The 19,208-nt window shown below is 36.3% G+C and overlaps 1 protein-coding gene across 6 annotated transcripts in view; it reads left to right on the top strand.

The window, feature by feature from the left end:
* The window catches only part of CCDC148 (coiled-coil domain containing 148), a 291,643-nt gene that overhangs the window by 78,949 nt on the left and 193,486 nt on the right, over window positions 1–19,208 (top strand). For 3 of the 6 annotated variants that reach the window (XM_031008918.3, XM_055380202.2, XM_063694856.1), the window contains 2 exons: window positions 8,475–8,537; window positions 15,994–16,115. In XM_031008918.3, the coding sequence (XP_030864778.2) occupies window positions 8,475–8,537; window positions 15,994–16,115 (185 nt within the window). Of the gene's footprint in view, window positions 1–8,474; window positions 8,538–15,993; window positions 16,116–18,714; window positions 18,767–19,208 lie in introns of those variants that run through there. The other 3 variants (XM_055380203.2, XM_031008919.3, XM_055380204.2) reach the window with 3 other exon arrangements.

Genomic DNA, 19,208 nt, shown 5'->3' with positions numbered 1-19,208 from the left:
AGCGCATGCACAAGAGAAGGGGGTAGTATTGTTTGAAGTCTGTTAATGTTTATATAATGGTATCATATGGTATGTATCATAGTGAAACTTGCTTTTTTCACTCAGTAATATATGTTGGAGGTAAAACTACATTATTTGTGTCTACTATGCATAGAATCTCCTTCTTAACCCCAAGCTCTTGGAGAAGTAAAATAGCATAGATATCCTTAGATTACTAACAAAATGCAAGTTTCTCCATGCGGGGGTTGTGTGCTATGATTGACACCTGAGTAGCTGGTCTGGGGCACCGGTCAACTGCAGTTAATGTGAACTTAGAGCCAGTGCTGAAACTTTAAAGTGGGCATGTGTTTTCTTCCTCACTTCTTCACATATACCTCAATCTACTGACCATTTTGACTTGGAGGTTGTTCTTGATAATAGTTGTCATCTCATACAGGTGAGCCTAGATTTAAATGTAGGGGAAAAGCAGGTGAAAACTATATGTTTGCTTCTAATACTACCGTGCATTAGGTGCAGGACTGTGATCTATAATGTAATCACTTAATGCTCTTTCAACAACTATGTATTGAATATCTAACAGGGACCAGATACTATTTTAGGCAGTCTGGAGAAACAGAGATGATCAGCTAAAGGCCTTGTTTTCATGGAGCATATATCCTAATTGTAGACGTGAACAACAGGAAAGTTAATAAATATATAGTATAATGCCACACAGTGAGATGTACCACAAAGGAAAATAATTAGAATGAGAGGGTGAAGAATAATTGGGGGTAGAGGGAACTACTTTAGATGACATTGCCAGATATGGTCTCTCTGAAGAGGCCTGAATAAATCTGTAGCCCTTAATCTGGTGTATGATGGATGTTTAATAAACATTGTAATAAGCTCATAAATAAATTAGAGAAACAGTAGGAGCAAACACAAAGTGTAATAGTAGTACAAGGGAAAGGAAAGATCATCTCTGTCTGGATTAGGAGAAGCTCCAGTAGGATAATTAAGATGAGACTGAAAAATAAGTAGGTATTGGTCAGAGAGGCAACAGCACAGAAAGGCCTTCCAAGCATAGGTAATAGTGGGTGTACTATTTCAAATGAGAGAGCTATCAAAGAGCATATCAGTTTCCTATTGCTGAAAAAACATTACCACAACCTTAGTGACTTAAACAATCCAAGTTTATGATCTTACAATTCTGGAGGTCAGACATCCAAAATAACAGCAAGCTGTGGACAGGGCTGTATTCCTTTGGAGCCTCTAGGGGAGAATCTGTTTCCTTTCCTTTTCTAGCATCTAGAGGCTACCTGCATTGTTTGGGTCATGGTTTCATGCTTCTTCAACGCCAGAAGCATGACATCTTCAAACCTTCCTGCTTTCTCACCTCTGCTTCTGTCATCACATCTCTGATTCTGACCTTCCTGCCTCCTTCTAATAAGGCCCTTCTGATTACATTAGGCCCACCTGGATAAGCCAGGCTACTCTTTTATATAACATCAGTTGATTAGCAATCTAAATTATCTTTGCCACCTTAATTCCCCTTTGCCACATAACATAACATAATCATAAGTTCTGAGGATTAGGACCTACATGGACATCTTTGGGGCACTATTCTGCCTTTCACAAGCATTGTCCGTTCAGGGATCTGCAAATGGTTTGGGAATGCTCAAGGGTAAAGTACAAATAAGGTAATAGGTAATGAAGGGGTTAGAGAGTCAAGAGCTAGATTGTCCTGGAGAGCAATTAGAAACCATTTGGTAGGTCAGGGAGTTCTATGATGTATTTGGGTGTTTGAGACATCACTCATCCAGGCAATTGTGTGATGGTAGCTGGGCTAGAAGAGCAGATAAAAGGATATTGATAAAATTCTACATATAGGATATGGAAGGCGTGAATTATATAATACCCTGCAGCTGTCGGAGAGGTTAGGCGTAAAAGAGACCAAGGGGAAGCAGGTGAACCTCTTACATCAAGTCCAGGTATGTAGGATGGGAAAGTAGACTCCCAAATTGTGTCAGAAAATTGACAAATTCAAGCATGTCCGAAATGGCAAGTCATGTAGGAGGATAAGTGGTAAGTCTTTCCAAAGAAGAGGATTACTTTCATTATTCTTTCTTTATGGATCCCACATTCAAGGGGAAAAATTAGAGGCAAAACAGTATTTCTTCATAACTAAGTACTTAGTTTCCCTAAGGTGATTTGTCAAAACTCAGAACTCCCAGTCATAGTTTCTGGTCAGAATTTCTGAGACAGTCAGTGGAAGCTGTGTGAATTTGTCCATTTCCCCCCTCCAAAAAATCTGGAAAATTCCCATTTTTATGTAGCATATACCTAATTTATACCTTTTCTCTTGGGGTTTTGGAATTATTAGAACAGTTTGGAGGATATAGAGGGAGTAAGGGCATGAGAGGCTCCACTGCAGTTACCTTCACTCTCTGTGGGGCTCTGAAGTCCCACGGAAACTGGGCCCTTTTAGGTTGTTTGCTGTGGTTAACTCTTTTCTTTCTCCCGGACTGTGTTCCCCAGACTGGAAAAGCCTATGGGATGTATAGATCTGTATTTGAATTATTTTATTAGCAAGGTTGATTGAGACTCTCTACTTTGAGCTGTTTTAAAAATAGAGAAAATCATATAGGTTGACTATATGTGGAACTGGTTCATAAGCAAATTTATATGAATTATAAAGAGGGCAGAGATTTGATAGATTTTATTTTTCTGATTATGAATTTTATTTTTCAGTAAAAAAGGCAGAATTCTTTGAGAAAAATTTCTGTCTTTGATTCTTGTAGTGGTTGAATGAATATATATATATATGTATACATGCCATTTTCAGTCATTAAAGGCACGTGTGTATATATATATATATATATATGTATATGAACACACAAATAGAATGATATGGAAAGATGGCCAAGTTACATTATCAAATAACTTGTGGAATTGTATAAATGTCATTATTATACCTGTATAAAATTGGATATATATAAGTACTTACAAATGCATAGAAATTCTTTGAAATAATACAAAATAAAACCTTGATAATGACTACCAGGGCTAAATGCAACTGTTCCTCCAGCTCTTCTGTTAGAGGCAAGTAGGACTGAAAATCTTAGTTCTTACCACACAATTTTCTATACAGTTTATTACTTTAACCAGTACATTTGTAACTAAAGAATAGTTTAAACTAAACTACTTATTTCCCACAGAGCATTAAAAAATGACATGGTGAATATTCTAATGTTAACATTTTAAAGTTCTATACAGTGCAACAAGTGTATTTTAATATAGTCTGCCTTTTAGTAGAAGGTTAGTAAGAATCAATTCAGTAACAATATCATGAATTACACTTACATATGTTTATATCTTGAAGGATTTTTGATGTCATGAAATCCAGTTTCTTTTTTAATTGGTAAAATAGGCATACCATGGTAGTGTTTTCCCAGAATATAGTAAAATAGCTATTGCCTCTGCTTAGTACTTTTAAAACTGTGTTTTTCTTCTTCCTATAAAATAAGAAAAATTTAGAAATTATGCTCAATCATAAAGTAGTAATCAAAATTAGGTATAATCCTACTACCCAGAAATTGCCAGTGTTAAATATTTGCTATGCAGAATTAGACTAGTTTCTTTCTGTTCAATTTTTTTTTTTTAATTTCCCGTAATCAACTTTGGTAGTTTTTTTTTTTTACAGTCTATGTCCTACAAACTTCTTATATAGTTTATTCCTAGATATTTTGTTTTTCATTTGTTTTGAGTGAGATCTTTCCCATTATATTTGAATTGGTCATATTTATTATGTGACTGAGCACTTTGTTTAACCATTTATATTAGTTCTAATAGTACATCTTTTGATTCCATTAGTTTTTTCAGGACAATAAATTTATCTTACACAAACTACAGTCCATAATGTTTTATAATGAAAGTGATATGTAACATTCTGCTTAAAATTTAAAAATGAATTCTGGATGTTAGAAAAATACTGCTTCAGCTGGACTTTGGCCATAATATTTGAATGAAAATGTTGTGGGATCTTTCATATGAAAATGACCAAGATCACATACCTAGTCAGCAGCAAAAGAACTTTAGTTTCAAAATCTTTCATTATAATACAAGAATCTCTAAAAATGAAGGCTTATTTTATAATCAATATCATGGCCAACTTTTATTATTTGATAAATTAATTTTTTACAATAATTTGATACCACATCCAAGATGTTTCTACATGTATATATTTTTAAAATTTAATTTAATTTAATTTTAAGTGCTGGGATATATGTGCAGGACATGCGGGTTTGTTACATAGGTAAATGTGTGCTGCACGTATGGTTTGCTGCATATATCAACCCACCACCTAGGTATTAAGCCCCACTTGCATTAGCTATCTATCCTGATACTCTCCCTCCACTAACCCCCTGACAGGCCAACCTCAGGCCAGTATCCCTGATGAATATTGATGTAAAAATCCTCAATAAAATACTGGCAAACTGAATCCAACAGCACATCAAAAAGCTTATCCACCATAATCAAGTCGGCTTCATCCCCAGGATGAAAGGCTGGTTCAACAAATTAATAAACGTAATTCATCACATAAACAGAACTAAAGACAAAACCAGATGATTATCTCAATAGACACAGAAAAGGCCTTTGATAAAATTCAACATCCCTTCACGTTAAAAACTCTTAACAAACGATGTATTGATGAAACATACCTCAAAATAGTAAGAGCCGTTTATGACAAACCCACAGCTAATATCATACTGACTGGGCAAAAGCTGGAAGGATTCCCCTTGAAAACTGGCACAAGGCAAGGCTGCCCTCTCCCACCACTCCTGTTCAACATAGTATTGGAAGTTCTGACCAGGGCAGTCAGGCATGAGAAATATATGAAGAAATAAAGAATATTCAAATAGGAAGTAAAACTGTCTCTGTGTGCAGATGACATGATCCTATATCTACAAAACCCCATTGTCTCAGCCCAAAAGCTTCTTAAGTTGATAAGCAACTTCAGCAAAGTCTCAGGATACAAAATCATTTGCAAAATTACAAGCATTCCTATACACCAACAATAGACAAGCAGAGAGCCAAATCATGAATAAACTCCTATTCACAATTGCTACAAAGAGAATAAAATACCAGGAATACAGCTAACCATGGAAGTGAAGGACCTCTTCAAGGAGAACTACAAACCACTGCTCAAGGAAATAAGAGAGGACAGAAACAAATGGAAAAACATTCCATGCTCATGGATAGGAGGAATCAATATCATGAAAATGGCCATACTGCCCAAAGTAATTTATAGATTCAATGCTATTCCCATTAAACTACCATTGACATTCTTCACAGAGTTAGAAAAAAAAAACTACTTTAAACTTTATATGGAACAAAAAAAGAGCCCGTATAGCCAAAACAATACTATTTCTACATATTGGTATTGTTTTTAACATCATTTCGCCTGGCAGAATCCCCATTATAGAAGACTCACCGTCATGGGGTGATTGACTAGTCTACATATTTATAATCAGTTTAGAGTTTAAATGCTATCCATATGTAGTGCAACCTTAACCCTAAATATAATTGACTTTTTCCTTCCTCAGTGTATTAAAAAAAGATTTTCTTAGAAAAGAGAAGAATAAGAATATTAACAGTGTTTAAAAAAACTGCCTCCTTATATAAATGATCTCTCTCTTATTTTTTCACATCTCTAAAGAAGTCCTGATTTTTCCCTGTAGAGACTGGTCATAAATAGATAAATATCATTTATTTATCTATTTTACAAAAGTTTAGATTCCCCATCAACTCTGTAATAATTAACTTTTCACTAAAATGTTTTTCAGCCCTCTAGCTATTGTGACACTATCATTCCATTATATATCAAAGTGTTCTTCCTGTGCTATAAGAAATTTCTTACAAAAATATTGTTTTAAGATATTTTCCATAATTGAGTAGATCTAAAAGGCTTAGCATTTTGATGACATTCATGAGCAATTTCTAAAATGTCATATAATGTGAATATGGAATAATTTATAAAACTAACTGTTCTTAAATTATTTAACATAAAAAATTCTGTTCAAGTAGCAGTTATGCAGCCAAAAGTATTTTAACAACAGGCTGATGTGGCCACTTTGAATTTCTCACTAGTAAGCATAAAATTGAAATAGCCTGGATGATGTATACTTCTTTGGGAACCAGGAAATGTTGGTTTTAATACAGTTTCATAAATCCCTTATCTGAAATATGTGGAGCCAGATAGTTTTTAGGTTTTTCAGATTTTTAGAAATGGGATAAAGAACATATGCCCATTATTTTTTGAAACCCTGGTGGGGCCTAGGCATCATCCCATAATTAAACAGATTAATATTTTTACATAAATGTATGAATGTTCACATTCATAGTGTAAACTTCAGTTTGGGTCAGGTTTGCCACCAAATGATTGCAGCTCAGGTTGGGTTTGGCCAGTGTATTCATTATGAAATAAACCTTCATTTTCAGAGATGTTTGTATTATAATGTGAGAGTTTGAAACTGAAAGTTCTGCTACTGACTAGGTGTATGATTTTGGTCATTTTTCTGAGCCTCAATCATCTCAAGTGCTAAAATGAGAACTGAACTAAGTAAATTACTTGTGAACTTTTCAGATCTAAATCTGAATGCCTAATCATTTCTCTCACATAAGAAACATTACAATGAAATCAGTTTTATAATACCTCAGCTTTAGTTCACAGGCCCTCAACGTTTTTGAAAGGCAAGTAGAAATTATACATGATTTATATATAACGATTAAAGTATGCAGGTCAGGAAGTATTTCCACTTGGTCTTCTAAATAGTTGGAACCAAATGAGGTTTCCAGTTCATGAAGACAGATTTGGCTACAACTTTGATTTCCAGAATATATTCTAATGTCAGATTTCTTATGGCCATAATTAAAATTTGAAGTACATAGAAATGGTGAGAAACATTTTATGGCTTGCATGATTTTCTTCTGAAAACCAGGAGGAACAAATTAGACAGGGTTAGACCAAGGTAGCCAAAAGGGAATCTGCAAAACCCTATTTTGTTTCAGAACCTCAATGTTTGAGTCTCAATGCCAAGAAAAATGAGGCCTAAATCTAAAGGGGCTGGCTCTCCAATGAAAGAAAACTACACAACTAACCAATAAAAGGACAGGAGAGGTCTCCTATGAGATAAAGATGGCAAACTTGGACAGCTAAGCTATGGGTGGTAGAATTAAATGAAAACTAGGGAGGCGATGCAGTAAGCCAGAGCTAACAAACCAGCATAGATTTATTTCTGGAGGCGTGCTTTGCCTGGTACTTGTGTTATAAAAAGGAAAAAGGTATATTTGATTATCTTTGGGTGTGGAATGCTCTTCAGTTTTCCAAATTTTCTGCCACTCCTATGGTCTTGCTCCTTGTCATTTCTCTCCTTTAACTTACTGATGGCTGCTGAGTGCATTTACATTTGCCACTCCTGTCTGTAGGTTATACTCTTAAAGCAGATTAAAATAACTGGGAAGGCTATGGTAGGGAGGGGGAGGCTATAGTAAGGACTTAGGAATTCTTGGTAACTTGGCAGAGTTTCCAAAAGTCATGGACCTTAACTATCTTCTCCTCCTTTTAAGAAGGTTTAGGTTACTGAAAGGGCCACTAGACATGGGTAGTTCAATCTAGTGGATATGGAACACAAACTTTTGAAAAGTGTTTCAAAAAGTATTATACTGTTATTTAAAGAGCCACCAGAAGAGCGTGGAGTGGAAGATGTTTAGCAGGCATCTTTACCTGTGAAAGGGAGAAGAAGGAACTGGGATTGGGCAGATGAAGACAACAACTTCAATGCAGGTCCAACAAAGTCTAGGCCAGCGTGGCAGGAAGCTCCAGAGCAAATATTATGTATCAGAGTGTCCTACATTGGGCCCAAATAGCTTTACACCCCTGCCTTGCTCAGTCATTGGGTACGGGCTGCCCCGGAAAGCATATGCCTTTGGACGAGGCTCTTCTCTGCAGCTGAGTCCTAACCTGAAGGGGGTGACAGCTGGAGGCTATCTGTAGACTGCATTCCCACAGCAAGGCAGCGAGTCCTTTGATCTGGCTGGTGCATCTCTGTATCTACCAAAAGTGCCATATTACTTGTAATAGAAGTAGTGAATAATTTATTCTTCAATTCAGGTAATTTCTTTCCTCCCAGGAACACAAAATAAAACACATAAAAACTTTCTAATAACAAATTTTTTATCAGTCACTGGAACAATCCAGCGGAGGAGGATTAAGAGGGAAAAAATAGAAAGGACAGGACCAAGAACAAGAAAGGCACAGAAAAAACACTAACAGAGGGAGACTTCTAGGGGCAAGAAAAGCAAATTTTAATAAAATTAAAAGCATTATGGCACCCAGTCCTGGGTCTTACTTTTAAAAATACTTCAAGTAACACAGCTTTAAAAACATTTATAAAATAATATGAAATTTTAGTTCTCTCTTGTTTCCTTAACAGATATGGAAAACATGAATCAAAGAGACCGACCATTCATGACAATTCAGAGAAATGATAGCTCAGGTATTTTTCTTACTTCCAACTCTGTTTTATTATTTACAGTGGATTATGTACTTTTGAAATGATACACAATTGGAATGTTGATTTTTTCAAAATTTTAATAATGGAAAGCTCACTTTCTGGTTACATTGAATGACTGGCCAGTTCTTTACAATGGGTTTGTGTTAATCCTCAACAGTGGTCAGGATACCCTTGCTTTCTTCTTCTTTTTTTTTTTTTATTATACTTTAAGTTCTGGGGAACATGTACAGGATGTGAAGGTTTGTTACATAGGTATACACATGCCATGGTGGTTTGATGCACCCATCAACCCGTCATCTACATTAGGTATTTCTCCTAATGCTATCCCTTCCCTAGCCCTCCACCCCCCGACAGGCCCCAGTGTGTGATGTTCCCCACCCTGTGTCCATGTGTTCTCATTGTTCAACTCCCACTTATGAGTGAAAATATGCTGTGTTTGGTTTGCTGTTCTTGTGTTAGTTTGCTGAGAGTGATGGTTTCCAGCTTCATCCATGTCCCTGCAAAGGACATGAACTTATCCTTTTTTATGGCTGCATAGTATTCCATGGTGTATATGTGCCACATTTTCTTTATCCAGTCTATCATTGATGGGAATTTGGGTCGGTTCCAAGTCTTTGCTATTGTGAACAGTGCCACAATAAACATATGTGTGCATGTGTCTTTATAGTAGAATGATTTATAATCTTCTGGGTATATACCCAGTAATGGGCTTGCTGGGTCAAATGATATTTCTGGTTCTAGATCCTTGAGGAATCACCACACTCTCTTCCACAATGGTTGAACTAATTTACACTCCCACCAACAGTGTGAAAGCATTCCTATTTCTTCACATCTTCTCCAGTATCTGTTGTTTCCTGACTTTTTAATGATTGTTATTCTGAGTGGTATGAGATGGTATCTCATTGTGGTTTTGATTTGGATTTCTCTAATGACCAGAGATGATGAGCATTTTTTCATGTTTGTTGGCTGCATAAATGTCTTCTTTTCAGAAGTGTCTGTTCATATCCTTCACCCACTTTTTGATGGGGTTGTTTTTTTCTTGTAAATTTGTTTAAGTTCTTTGTAGATTCTGGATATTAGCCATTTGTCAGATGGATAAATTGCAAAATTTTTCTCCCATTCTGTAGATTTCCTGTTCACTCCGATGATAGTTTCTTTTGCTGTGCAGAAGCTCTTTATTTTAATTAGATCCCATTTGTCAATTTTGGCTTTTGTTGCCATTGCTTTTGGTGCTTTAGTCATGAAGTCTTTGCCCATGCCTATGTCCTGAATGGTATTACCTAGGTTTTCTTCTAGGGTTGTTATGGTTTTAGGTCTTATATTTAAGTCTTTAATCCATCTTGAATTAATTTTTGTATAAGGTGTAAGGAAGGGATCCAGTTTCAGTTTTCTGCATATGGCTAGCCGATTTTCCCAACACCATTTATTAAATAAGGAATCCTTTCCCCATTTGCTTGTTTTTGACAGGTTTGTCAAAGATCAGATGGTTTTAGATGTGTGGCATTATTTCTGAGGCCTCTGTTCTGTTTTGTTTCTCTGTACATCTGTTTTGGTACCAGTACCATGCTGTTTTGGTTACTGTAGCCTTTTAGTATAGTTTGAAGTCAGGTAGCATGATGCCTCCAGCTTTGTTCTTCTTGCCCAGGATTGTCTTGACTATGCAGGTTCTTTTTTGGTTCCATATAAAGTTTAAAGTAGTTTTTTCCAATTCTGTGAAGAAAGTCATTGGTAGCTTGATAGGGATAGCATTGAATCTGTAAATTACTTTGGGCAGTATGGCCATTTTCACGATATTCATTCTTCCTATCCATGAGCATGGAATATTTTTCCATTTGTTTGTGTCCTCTCTTACTTCCTTGAGTAGTGGTTTGTAGTTCTCCTTGAAGAGGTCCTTCACATCACTTGTAAGTTGTATTCCTAGGTATTTTATTCTCTTAGTAGCAATTGTGAATGGGAGTTCACTCATGATTTGGCTCTCTGTCTATTATTGGTGTATAGGAATGCCTGTGATTTTTGCACATTGATTTTGTATCCTGAGACTTTGCTGAAGTTGCTTATCAGCTTGAAGACATTTTGGGCTGAGACGATGGGGTTTTCTAAATATACAATCATGTCATCTGCAAACAGAGACAATTTAACTTTCTCTGTTCCTATTTGAATACCCTTTATTTCTTTCTCCTGCCTAATTGCCCTGGCCAGAACTTCCAACACTATGTTGAATAGGAGTGGTGAGAGAGGGCATCCTTGTCTAGTGCCAGTTTTCAACGGGAATGCTTCCAGTTTTTGCCCATTCAGTATGATATTGGTTGTGGGTTTATCATAAATAGCTCTAATTATTTTGAGATATGTTCCATCAATACCTAGTTTATTGAGAGTTTTTAGCATGAAGGGTGTTGAATTTTGTCAAAGGCCTTTTCTGCATCTATTGAGATAATCATATGGTTTATGTCCTTGGTTCTGTTTATGCAATGGATTACATTTATTGATTAGTGTATGTTGAACCAGACTTGCATCCCAGATATGAAGCCGACTTGATCGTGGTGGATAAGCTTTTTGATGTGCTGCTGGATTTGGTTTGCCAGTATTTTGTTGAGGATTTTCACATTGATTTTCATCAGGGATATTGGCCTGAAATTTTCTTTTTTTGTTGTGTCTCTGCCAGGTTTTGGTATCAGGATGATGCTGGCCTTACAAAATGAGTTAGGGAGGATTCTCTCTTTTTCTGTTGTTTGGAATAGTTTCAGAAGGAATGGTACCAGCATCTCTTTGTACCTCTGATAGAATTCAGCCATGAGGCCATCTGGTCCTGGACTTTTTTTTGGTTGGTAGGCTATTACTGCCTCAATTTCAGAACTTGTTATTGTTCTGTTCAGGTATTCGACTTCTTCCTGGTTTAGACTTGGGAGGGTGTATGTGTCGAGGAATGTATCCATTTCTTCTAGATTTTCTAGTTCATTTGCATAGAGGTATTTATAGTATTCTGTGATGGTAGTTTGTATTTCTGTGGGATCAGTGGTGATATACCCTTTATCACTTTTTATTGTGTCTATTTGATTCTTCTCTCTTTTCTTCTTTATTAGTCTGGCTAGCGGTCTATTTTGTTAATTTTTTCAAAAGATTAGCTCCTGGATTTATGGATTTTTTGAAGGGTTTTTTGTTTCTCTATCTCCTTCAGTTCTTCTCTGATCTTAGTTATTTCTTGTCTTCTGCTAGCTTTTGAATTTGTTTGCTCTTGCTTCTCTAATTCTTTTTATTGTGATGTTAGGGTGTCAATTTTAGATCTTTCCCACGCTTTCTCTTGTGGGCATTTAGTGCTATAAATTTCCCTCTACACACTGCTTTAGCTGTTTCCCAGAGATTCTGGTACATTGTGTCTTTGTTCTCATTGGTTTCAAAGAACATCTTTATTTCTGCCTTAATTTTATTATTTACCCAGTAGTCATTCAGGAGCAGGTTGTTCAGTTTCCATGTAGTTGTGCAGTTTTGAGTGAGTTTCTTAATGCTGAGTTCTAATTTGATTGCACTGTGATCTGAGAGACTGCTATAATATCCATTCTTTTGCATTTGCTGAGGAGCGTTTTACTTCCAACTCTGTGGTCAATTTTAAAGTAAGTGCGATGTGGTGCTGAGAAGAATGTATATTCTCTTGATTTGGGGTGGAGAGTTCTGTAGCTGTCTATTAAGTCTGCTTGATCCAGAGCTGAGTTCAAGTCCTGAATATCCTTGTTAATTTTCTTTCTCGTTGTTCTGATATTGACAGTAGGGTGTTAAAGTCTCCCATTATTATTGTGTGGGAGTCTAAGTCTCTTTGTAGGTCTCTAAGAACTTGTGTTATGAATCTGGGTGGTCCTGTATTGGGTGCATATATATTTAGGATAGTTAGCTCTTCTTGTTCCATTGATCCCTTTAGCATTATGTAATGACCTTGTCTCTTTTGATTTTTGTTGGTTTAAAGTCTGTTATGTCAGAGACTAAATTGCAATCCCTGCTGGGTTTTTTTTTTTTTTTTTTTGGCTTTCCATTTGCTTGGTAAATATTCCTCCATCCCTTTATTTTGAGCCTATGCGTATCTTTGCACATGAGATGGATCTCCTGAATACAGCGCACTGATGGGTCTTGACTCTTTATTCAATTTGTCAGTCTGTGTCTTTTAATTAAAGGCATTTAGCCCATTTACAGTTAAGGTTAGTATTGTTATGTGTGAATTTGATCCTGTCATCATGATGCTACCTGGTTATTTTGTCTGTTGTTGTTTCTTTGTAGTGCTGATGGTCTTTACAATTTGCTACGTGTTTGCAGTGGCTGGTACCAGTTGTTCCTTTCCATGTTTAGTGCTTCCTTCAGGAGCTCTTGTAAGGCAGGCCTCGTGGTGACAAAATCTCTCAGCATTTGCTTGTCTGTAAAGGATTTTATTTCTCCTTCACTTATGAAACTTAGTTTGGCTGGATATGAAATTCTGGGTTGAAAATTCTTTTCTTTAAGAATGTTGAATATTGGCCCCCACTGTCTTCTGGCTTGTAGGGTTTCTGCAGAGAGATCCGCTGTTAGTCTGATGGGCTTCCCTTTGTGGGTAACCAACCTTTCTCTCTGACTGCCCTTAACATTTTTTCCTTCATTTCTACCTTGGTGAATCTCATGATTATGTGTCTTGGGGTTGCTCTTCTCAAGCAAAATCTTTGTGGTGTTCTCTGTATTTCCTGAATTTGAATATTGGTCTGTCTTGCTTGGTTGTGGAAGTTCTCCTGGATAATATCCTGAAGAGTGTTTTCCAACTTGGTTCCATTCTCCCTGTCACTTTCAGGTATACCTATCAAACGTAGGTTTGGTCTTTTCACATAGTCCCATATTTCTTGGTGGCTTTGTTTGTTCCTTTTCATTCTCTTTTCTCTAATCTTGTCTTCATGCTTTATTTTAGTAAGTTGATATTTAATCTTTGATATCCTTTCTTCTGCTTGATCGATTTAGCTATTGATAGTTGTGTATTCTTCACGAAGTTCTTGTGCTGTGTTTTTCAGCTCCATCAGGTCATTTATGTTCTTCTCTAAACTGGTTATTCTAGTTAGCAGTTCGACTAAGTTTTTTCAAGGTTCTTAGCTTCCTTGCATTAGGTTAGAAATGCTCCTTTAGCTCGGGGGAGTTTGTTATTACCCACCTTCTGAAGCCTACTTCTGTCAATTCGTCAAATTCATTTTCCATCCAGTTTTGTTCCCTTGCTGACGAGGTGTCGTGATCCTTTGGAGTGGAAGAGGCGTACTGGTTTTTGGAATTTTCAGCCTTTTTGCACTGGCTTCTCCCCATTTTCGTGGATTTATCTATCTTTGGTCTTTGATGTTGGTGAGCTTCGGCTGGGGTTTCCGAGTGGGCATCCTTTTTGTTGATGTTGATGCTATTCCTTTCTGTTTGTTAGTTTTCCTTCTAACAGTCAGGCCCCTCTGCTGCAGGTCTGCTAGAGTTTGCTGGAGGTCCACTCCAGACCCTGTTTACCTGGGTATCACCAGTGGAGGCTGCAGAACAGCAAAGGTTGCTGCCTCTTCCTTCCTCTGGAAGCTTTGTCCCAGAGGGGCACCCACCAGATGCCAGCTGGAGCTCTCCTGTATGAGATGTCTGTCTGCCCCTGCTGGGAGGTGTCTCCCAGTCAGGAGACATGGGGTCAGGGACCCAGTTGAGGAGGCAGTCTGACCCCTAGCAGAGCTCGAACACTATGCTTGGAGATCCGCTGCAAGGAGCTGACAGGCAGGGACGTCTAAGTTTGCTGAAGCTGTGCTCACAGCCGCCCCTTCCTCCAAGTGCTCCATCTCAGGGTGATGGGAGTTTTATCTATAAGTCCCTGACTCAGGCTGCTGCCTATTGTTCAGAGATGCCCTGCCCATAGAGGAGGAATCTGCAGAAGTAGTCTGTCTACAGCAGATTTGCTGAGCTTCAGAGGGCTCCGCCCAGTTGGAACTTCCCTGTGGTTTTGTTTACACTGTGAGGGGGAAACCGCCTACTCAAGCCTTAGTAATGGTAGATGCGCCTACCCCCACAAAAGCTCAATCATTCCTGGTCAACTTCAGACTGCTGTGCTGGCAGTGAGAATTTCAAGCCAGTGGATCTTAGCTTGCTGGGCTCCATGTGGGTGGGATCCACAGAGCTAGATCACTTGGCTCCCTGGTTTCAGCCCCCTTTCCAGGGGAGTGAATGGTTCTGTCTCACTGGCATTCCAGGTGCCACTAGGGTATGAAAAAAACTCCTGCAGCTAACTCGGTGTCTGCTGTAATGTTTTGTGCTTGAAACCTGGGGCTCTGGTGGCACAGGCATTTGAGGAAATCTCCTGGTCTGTGGGTTGCAAAGACCATGGGAAAAAGTGTAGTATTTGGGCTGGGGTGCACCATTCCTCACGGCACAGTCCCTCATGGCTTCCCTTGGCTAGGGGAGGGAGTTTCCCCAACTTCTTGTGCTTCCTGGGTGAGGTGACACCCCGCCCTGCTTCAGCTTGCTGTCTGTGGGCTGCACCCACTGTCTAACCAGTCCCAATGAGATGAGCCAGGCACCTCAGTTGGAAATGCAGAAATCACCCACCTTCTGCATCGATCTAGCTGGGCGCTGCAGACCGGAGCTGTTCCTATTTGGCCATATTGCCAGGTCGCCCTACCCTTGTTTTCTTTCACTGTGATTGGCCTGAAATCATTTGAGAGCTTCCTATAGTCATGTGATCCATGATTTACTTAATAAATCCAATTACTTTATATGACACAGATGAATTATTCATATAATTGAGGTGGAAGTACATGTTTTGTTCGATTTACTCAAGTTATTGTACTTTATGCTACTTGAACTTAGAGTAACACTTAACTTATGTTTTACTTTATGATATGGTTTTCATATCATACCAGACTAGGACATTGTATGTATTTGGATGTAGATTACTCAGACATTTTACATCATTTTAATATTTTTCAACGTACTAAACTTTTAGCTTTCAGTTTCAACAGTTTTTTCAAATTTAATTAAAATTATTTAGATTTTTCTAAGTTAAAAATGCATCTATGACTGAAAAATCTGTTTATATAATTTGATTTATAATGATGTGATACTTAATATTCACAGTTGATGTCTATCACATTTTAAATAAAAAGAATGGGTTAACAGTCGTCATACTTTGTAGCTTGGTATTATAATTTTCTAAAATCTTCAATATATGGTACTAAGTTGGATGAAAGCATTCCCTCTGTACCCTTTCAGAAGTAATGCTGTGCAAGAAATAAAGTGGCTATATTATAATAATTTCTAGAAATAGAGGCCTCAAATATATTATTAATATTGTAATATATTATTTCTTGTATTTGCTTAAAAATATTTAAAAATAAGATCTGAAGTCAACATGTTGCCCTAATTGTATTTTGACTTCCAATAACACGATATTCTTTCTTTGTCATTTTTCTATTTTTATGACTAATAGATAATCTGGTATTCCATATGAAAAATGAGATGAGAAACATCAAGTACAAACCAGTAGACTATCAACAATTGCGTGCATTAACTGAAGCAAAGAAATTGGCTTCTGCCTCTGCAAAGCTAAAGGTTAGAAGTTGTGTGTGTATGTGTTTTTCTAGTTTTGGAAAATTGAATTGCTGGAAAGTATTTACATTGTCAATGTGAAAATAAATGACATTCCAAATAGTTGTTAAAAACTCCCAAGTAGTAATAATAGTGAATAGCAGCTAACATTTATCGAATGCTCTCGGACACCATTATATAGTTTACATGCATTCATACATTACCCATTTAATGTTCAGAACAACTCTTTGAGGTCTGAATTCAACTTTATTTTTTGAAAGACAGTTATTTTATTAGCTTTCAACAACTTCCAACTTAATCTGAAGAATAAAAATTGTTAGTAATTACCAGCCATGGACTATTATCTGATTAAGGCTCCTTCTCCAACACTATACAAATATGTCCTCAGGTGCTCTCTTTTCTAGAATTCCGTTTTTTGCTTAAATATATGTTCCAAGCCAGGGTGAACCTAGGCTAGATTTGAAAGGAGATTATGTGCAAGTGATTTTGCACAGTATTTTAGGACCATGTGTAGTTTAGGATTACTCACACAGTGTGATTCTCTCTTGTGCAAATAATAGCGTTCATTGAAAACAGTATTTTCATTACTTGGCTGCATCAAAAAACAGGTTAGGTGAAGCAACTTGTTACGTAATTTACAAGTTATTTGTATTTAAAATTTTCATGGTTTGTTTGTTTTGCCTTTTATTGTTAATATCTTTTTTTATAGAAGGCAATTGTTATTATTTCAAAGCACATTTGATACTCTATTCTGGAGAGATTACCGTATATTCATGGGACATATCTCCTCAAACTAAGGCGACCACTTAAAAGCCAGGGAATTATTTATTTGGTTTATATAACTTTAAAATAAGTTAATGTTATGGGAACATTCAAAGAAATTTTATGGTAAAGTCACTTATATTACTATCATCCTAACAAAACTTTTCATATTCCTGACTTCTGTTTATTGTACACATATATGTAAACATAAACATAATACATATTTTATTTTTCCCATGATAAACATAGGCATGAAATCATGTATACTTTTCTCCCTAACAGTCTATCACATAATCTTTTAAATATTTAATTGTTCAAGCCAATAAATATTTATTACGTGCCTACTATTTGCCTTGAAGATACAATGGTAAGCAAAATATAGCCCTTACCTTTATGAAGTTTACTGTTTGCTGGGGGAGGGAGAGGAGTCAGTGTTTATCAAATAAGCCTGGAAGTAAAATTATCCCAAGTATAAACTGCAATAAAAACCATGCTGTTTGGTGTATAATAGGATTTGATCTTCACTGAGTGGTTAGGGAAGGCTTTTCTGAGGAAGGGATTTTGGAATTGGGATCTCAAGGCCAATAAAGTATGAAGTTACAATGAGATAGGAGGAATCAGTTCTGGTGTTCTATTGCACAGTAGGGTGAGGATGAATAACAGTGAGGTATTGTATATTACAAAACAGAAGAGAGGCTGTTGAATATACTCCCCACAAAGAAATGATAAATGCACACGACGATGGCCGTGCTAAATACCCTGATTTAACATATATTTTATATAACATATATATGTATCAAAACATCAAATTGTGCCCATAAATATGCACAATTACAATATGTCAATTAAAAATATAATACAAAAGAATTAACTAGGTAAAAACAGGAGTGACAAGTACTCCAAAGAGAAAAAGATGCATGCATTATCCCACCCCAATTTTTAGATATTTGAGATGTATCCAATTTTGTGATAATAGAAATTATGCTACTTCAAGCATAGATACTTTTCACGTTTTAGAATCCTCTACTCTCATAGGAAAAGTTCCCATGATGGGACATCTGGACCAAAAGTGTGAGTGTTTTTTAGTGTTTTTGAGACCTGTTACCAAATTTCTTTCCCAAGGTATTGTTTTAATAAAGATACCAAACAAATGTATTCTCTACACCCTTGTCAGTATTGGAATAGATAAATAAATATTCATACATGTATATATACACACTTATATTTCTAATACCATCCATCCATTCGAGATGTACCAAAAAAGACATTTTGGCTGAATGTAGAATGGTTGAGTGTTAAAATCAGTATTTTATCAAAGTGAATTTCTCTTTGGTGATAGACTCATTATGAAAGAATCAATATATTTCAGATTTTTAATTATTGTGGTTTTTACAGTTTGATATCAAGTGCAGGAACAATAATTTCTCAGCACTGTTAGCTGCTAGATGGCTACTGTGGTCTCTGCATTTACATATTTGTGCGGTTAAACAGATGCTCGCGTTCAACTGGCATTTTAAATAACATCAGTAACCTTTTTGTTCATAGTGGAATGTAATTCAGGAAGAAGCTTTTCTAGAAATAACTGTGTACCTGAGATTCATAGCTTGGCAAATCTCAAAAAATCCCTTGTCTTTAACTAATGAAAATGGTTCACAGTCTGTAGCAATCATTTTGGCAAGCTTTTGCTTCCATTTTTAGTCTCCGTAGATTCATGATGATAAGGAATTGTCCTTTTAAAGCATTTTGGAATGTCTGTTGTTTTGAATTTCAGTTAGTGAGAACAAAATGTGTCCTAGGTACTTCATCATTTTCTAACACTTGCTTTTTTTTCTTCATGCAGTTTTCATTTTTTATTATATCTGGATTAAGGACGATGCATTGGGAATATTGCTGTACGTTATTTTTTGGAGTCTTCCCTTCTAATTTAATTTAGAGGTGGCAAGTTGACATTTTGCTTTTAATTTATTCTTGTAAGTTGTGAACAATTGCCAAATAGGACTTTTTCTTAAAAGACTCATGGCTTAAATGGAATTAAATAACTGGAAATTAAATACAACTCAAAGTTTTTTTAATGTCCTGAATGCTAAGATACCAAACAATCCACACTAACTAGAATTATTATTATAATAGTATCTCTCTTATTCTTTCATATATTACTTGAATTAAAAATATATAGGCTCAAAAAGAATGTATTATTATTCTTAATGTTACATAGCTAACACATTCTCTCTAAATATTTGTATTAATTATCAGCCTACTTCCCTGTTTATTTTACCTTTTAAATACACTCTTTTTTTAGACATGTAATTAACAGTTTTAATAATCATTGTTAAT

The sequence above is a fragment of the Gorilla gorilla genome, chromosome 11 (assembly GCF_029281585.2).
Source record: "Gorilla gorilla gorilla isolate KB3781 chromosome 11, NHGRI_mGorGor1-v2.1_pri, whole genome shotgun sequence".
Classification (NCBI taxonomy): Eukaryota; Metazoa; Chordata; class Mammalia; order Primates; family Hominidae; genus Gorilla; species Gorilla gorilla.
Note: the sequence above shows the minus strand (reverse complement) of the source record. Positions and strands in the feature narration are given on the sequence as shown.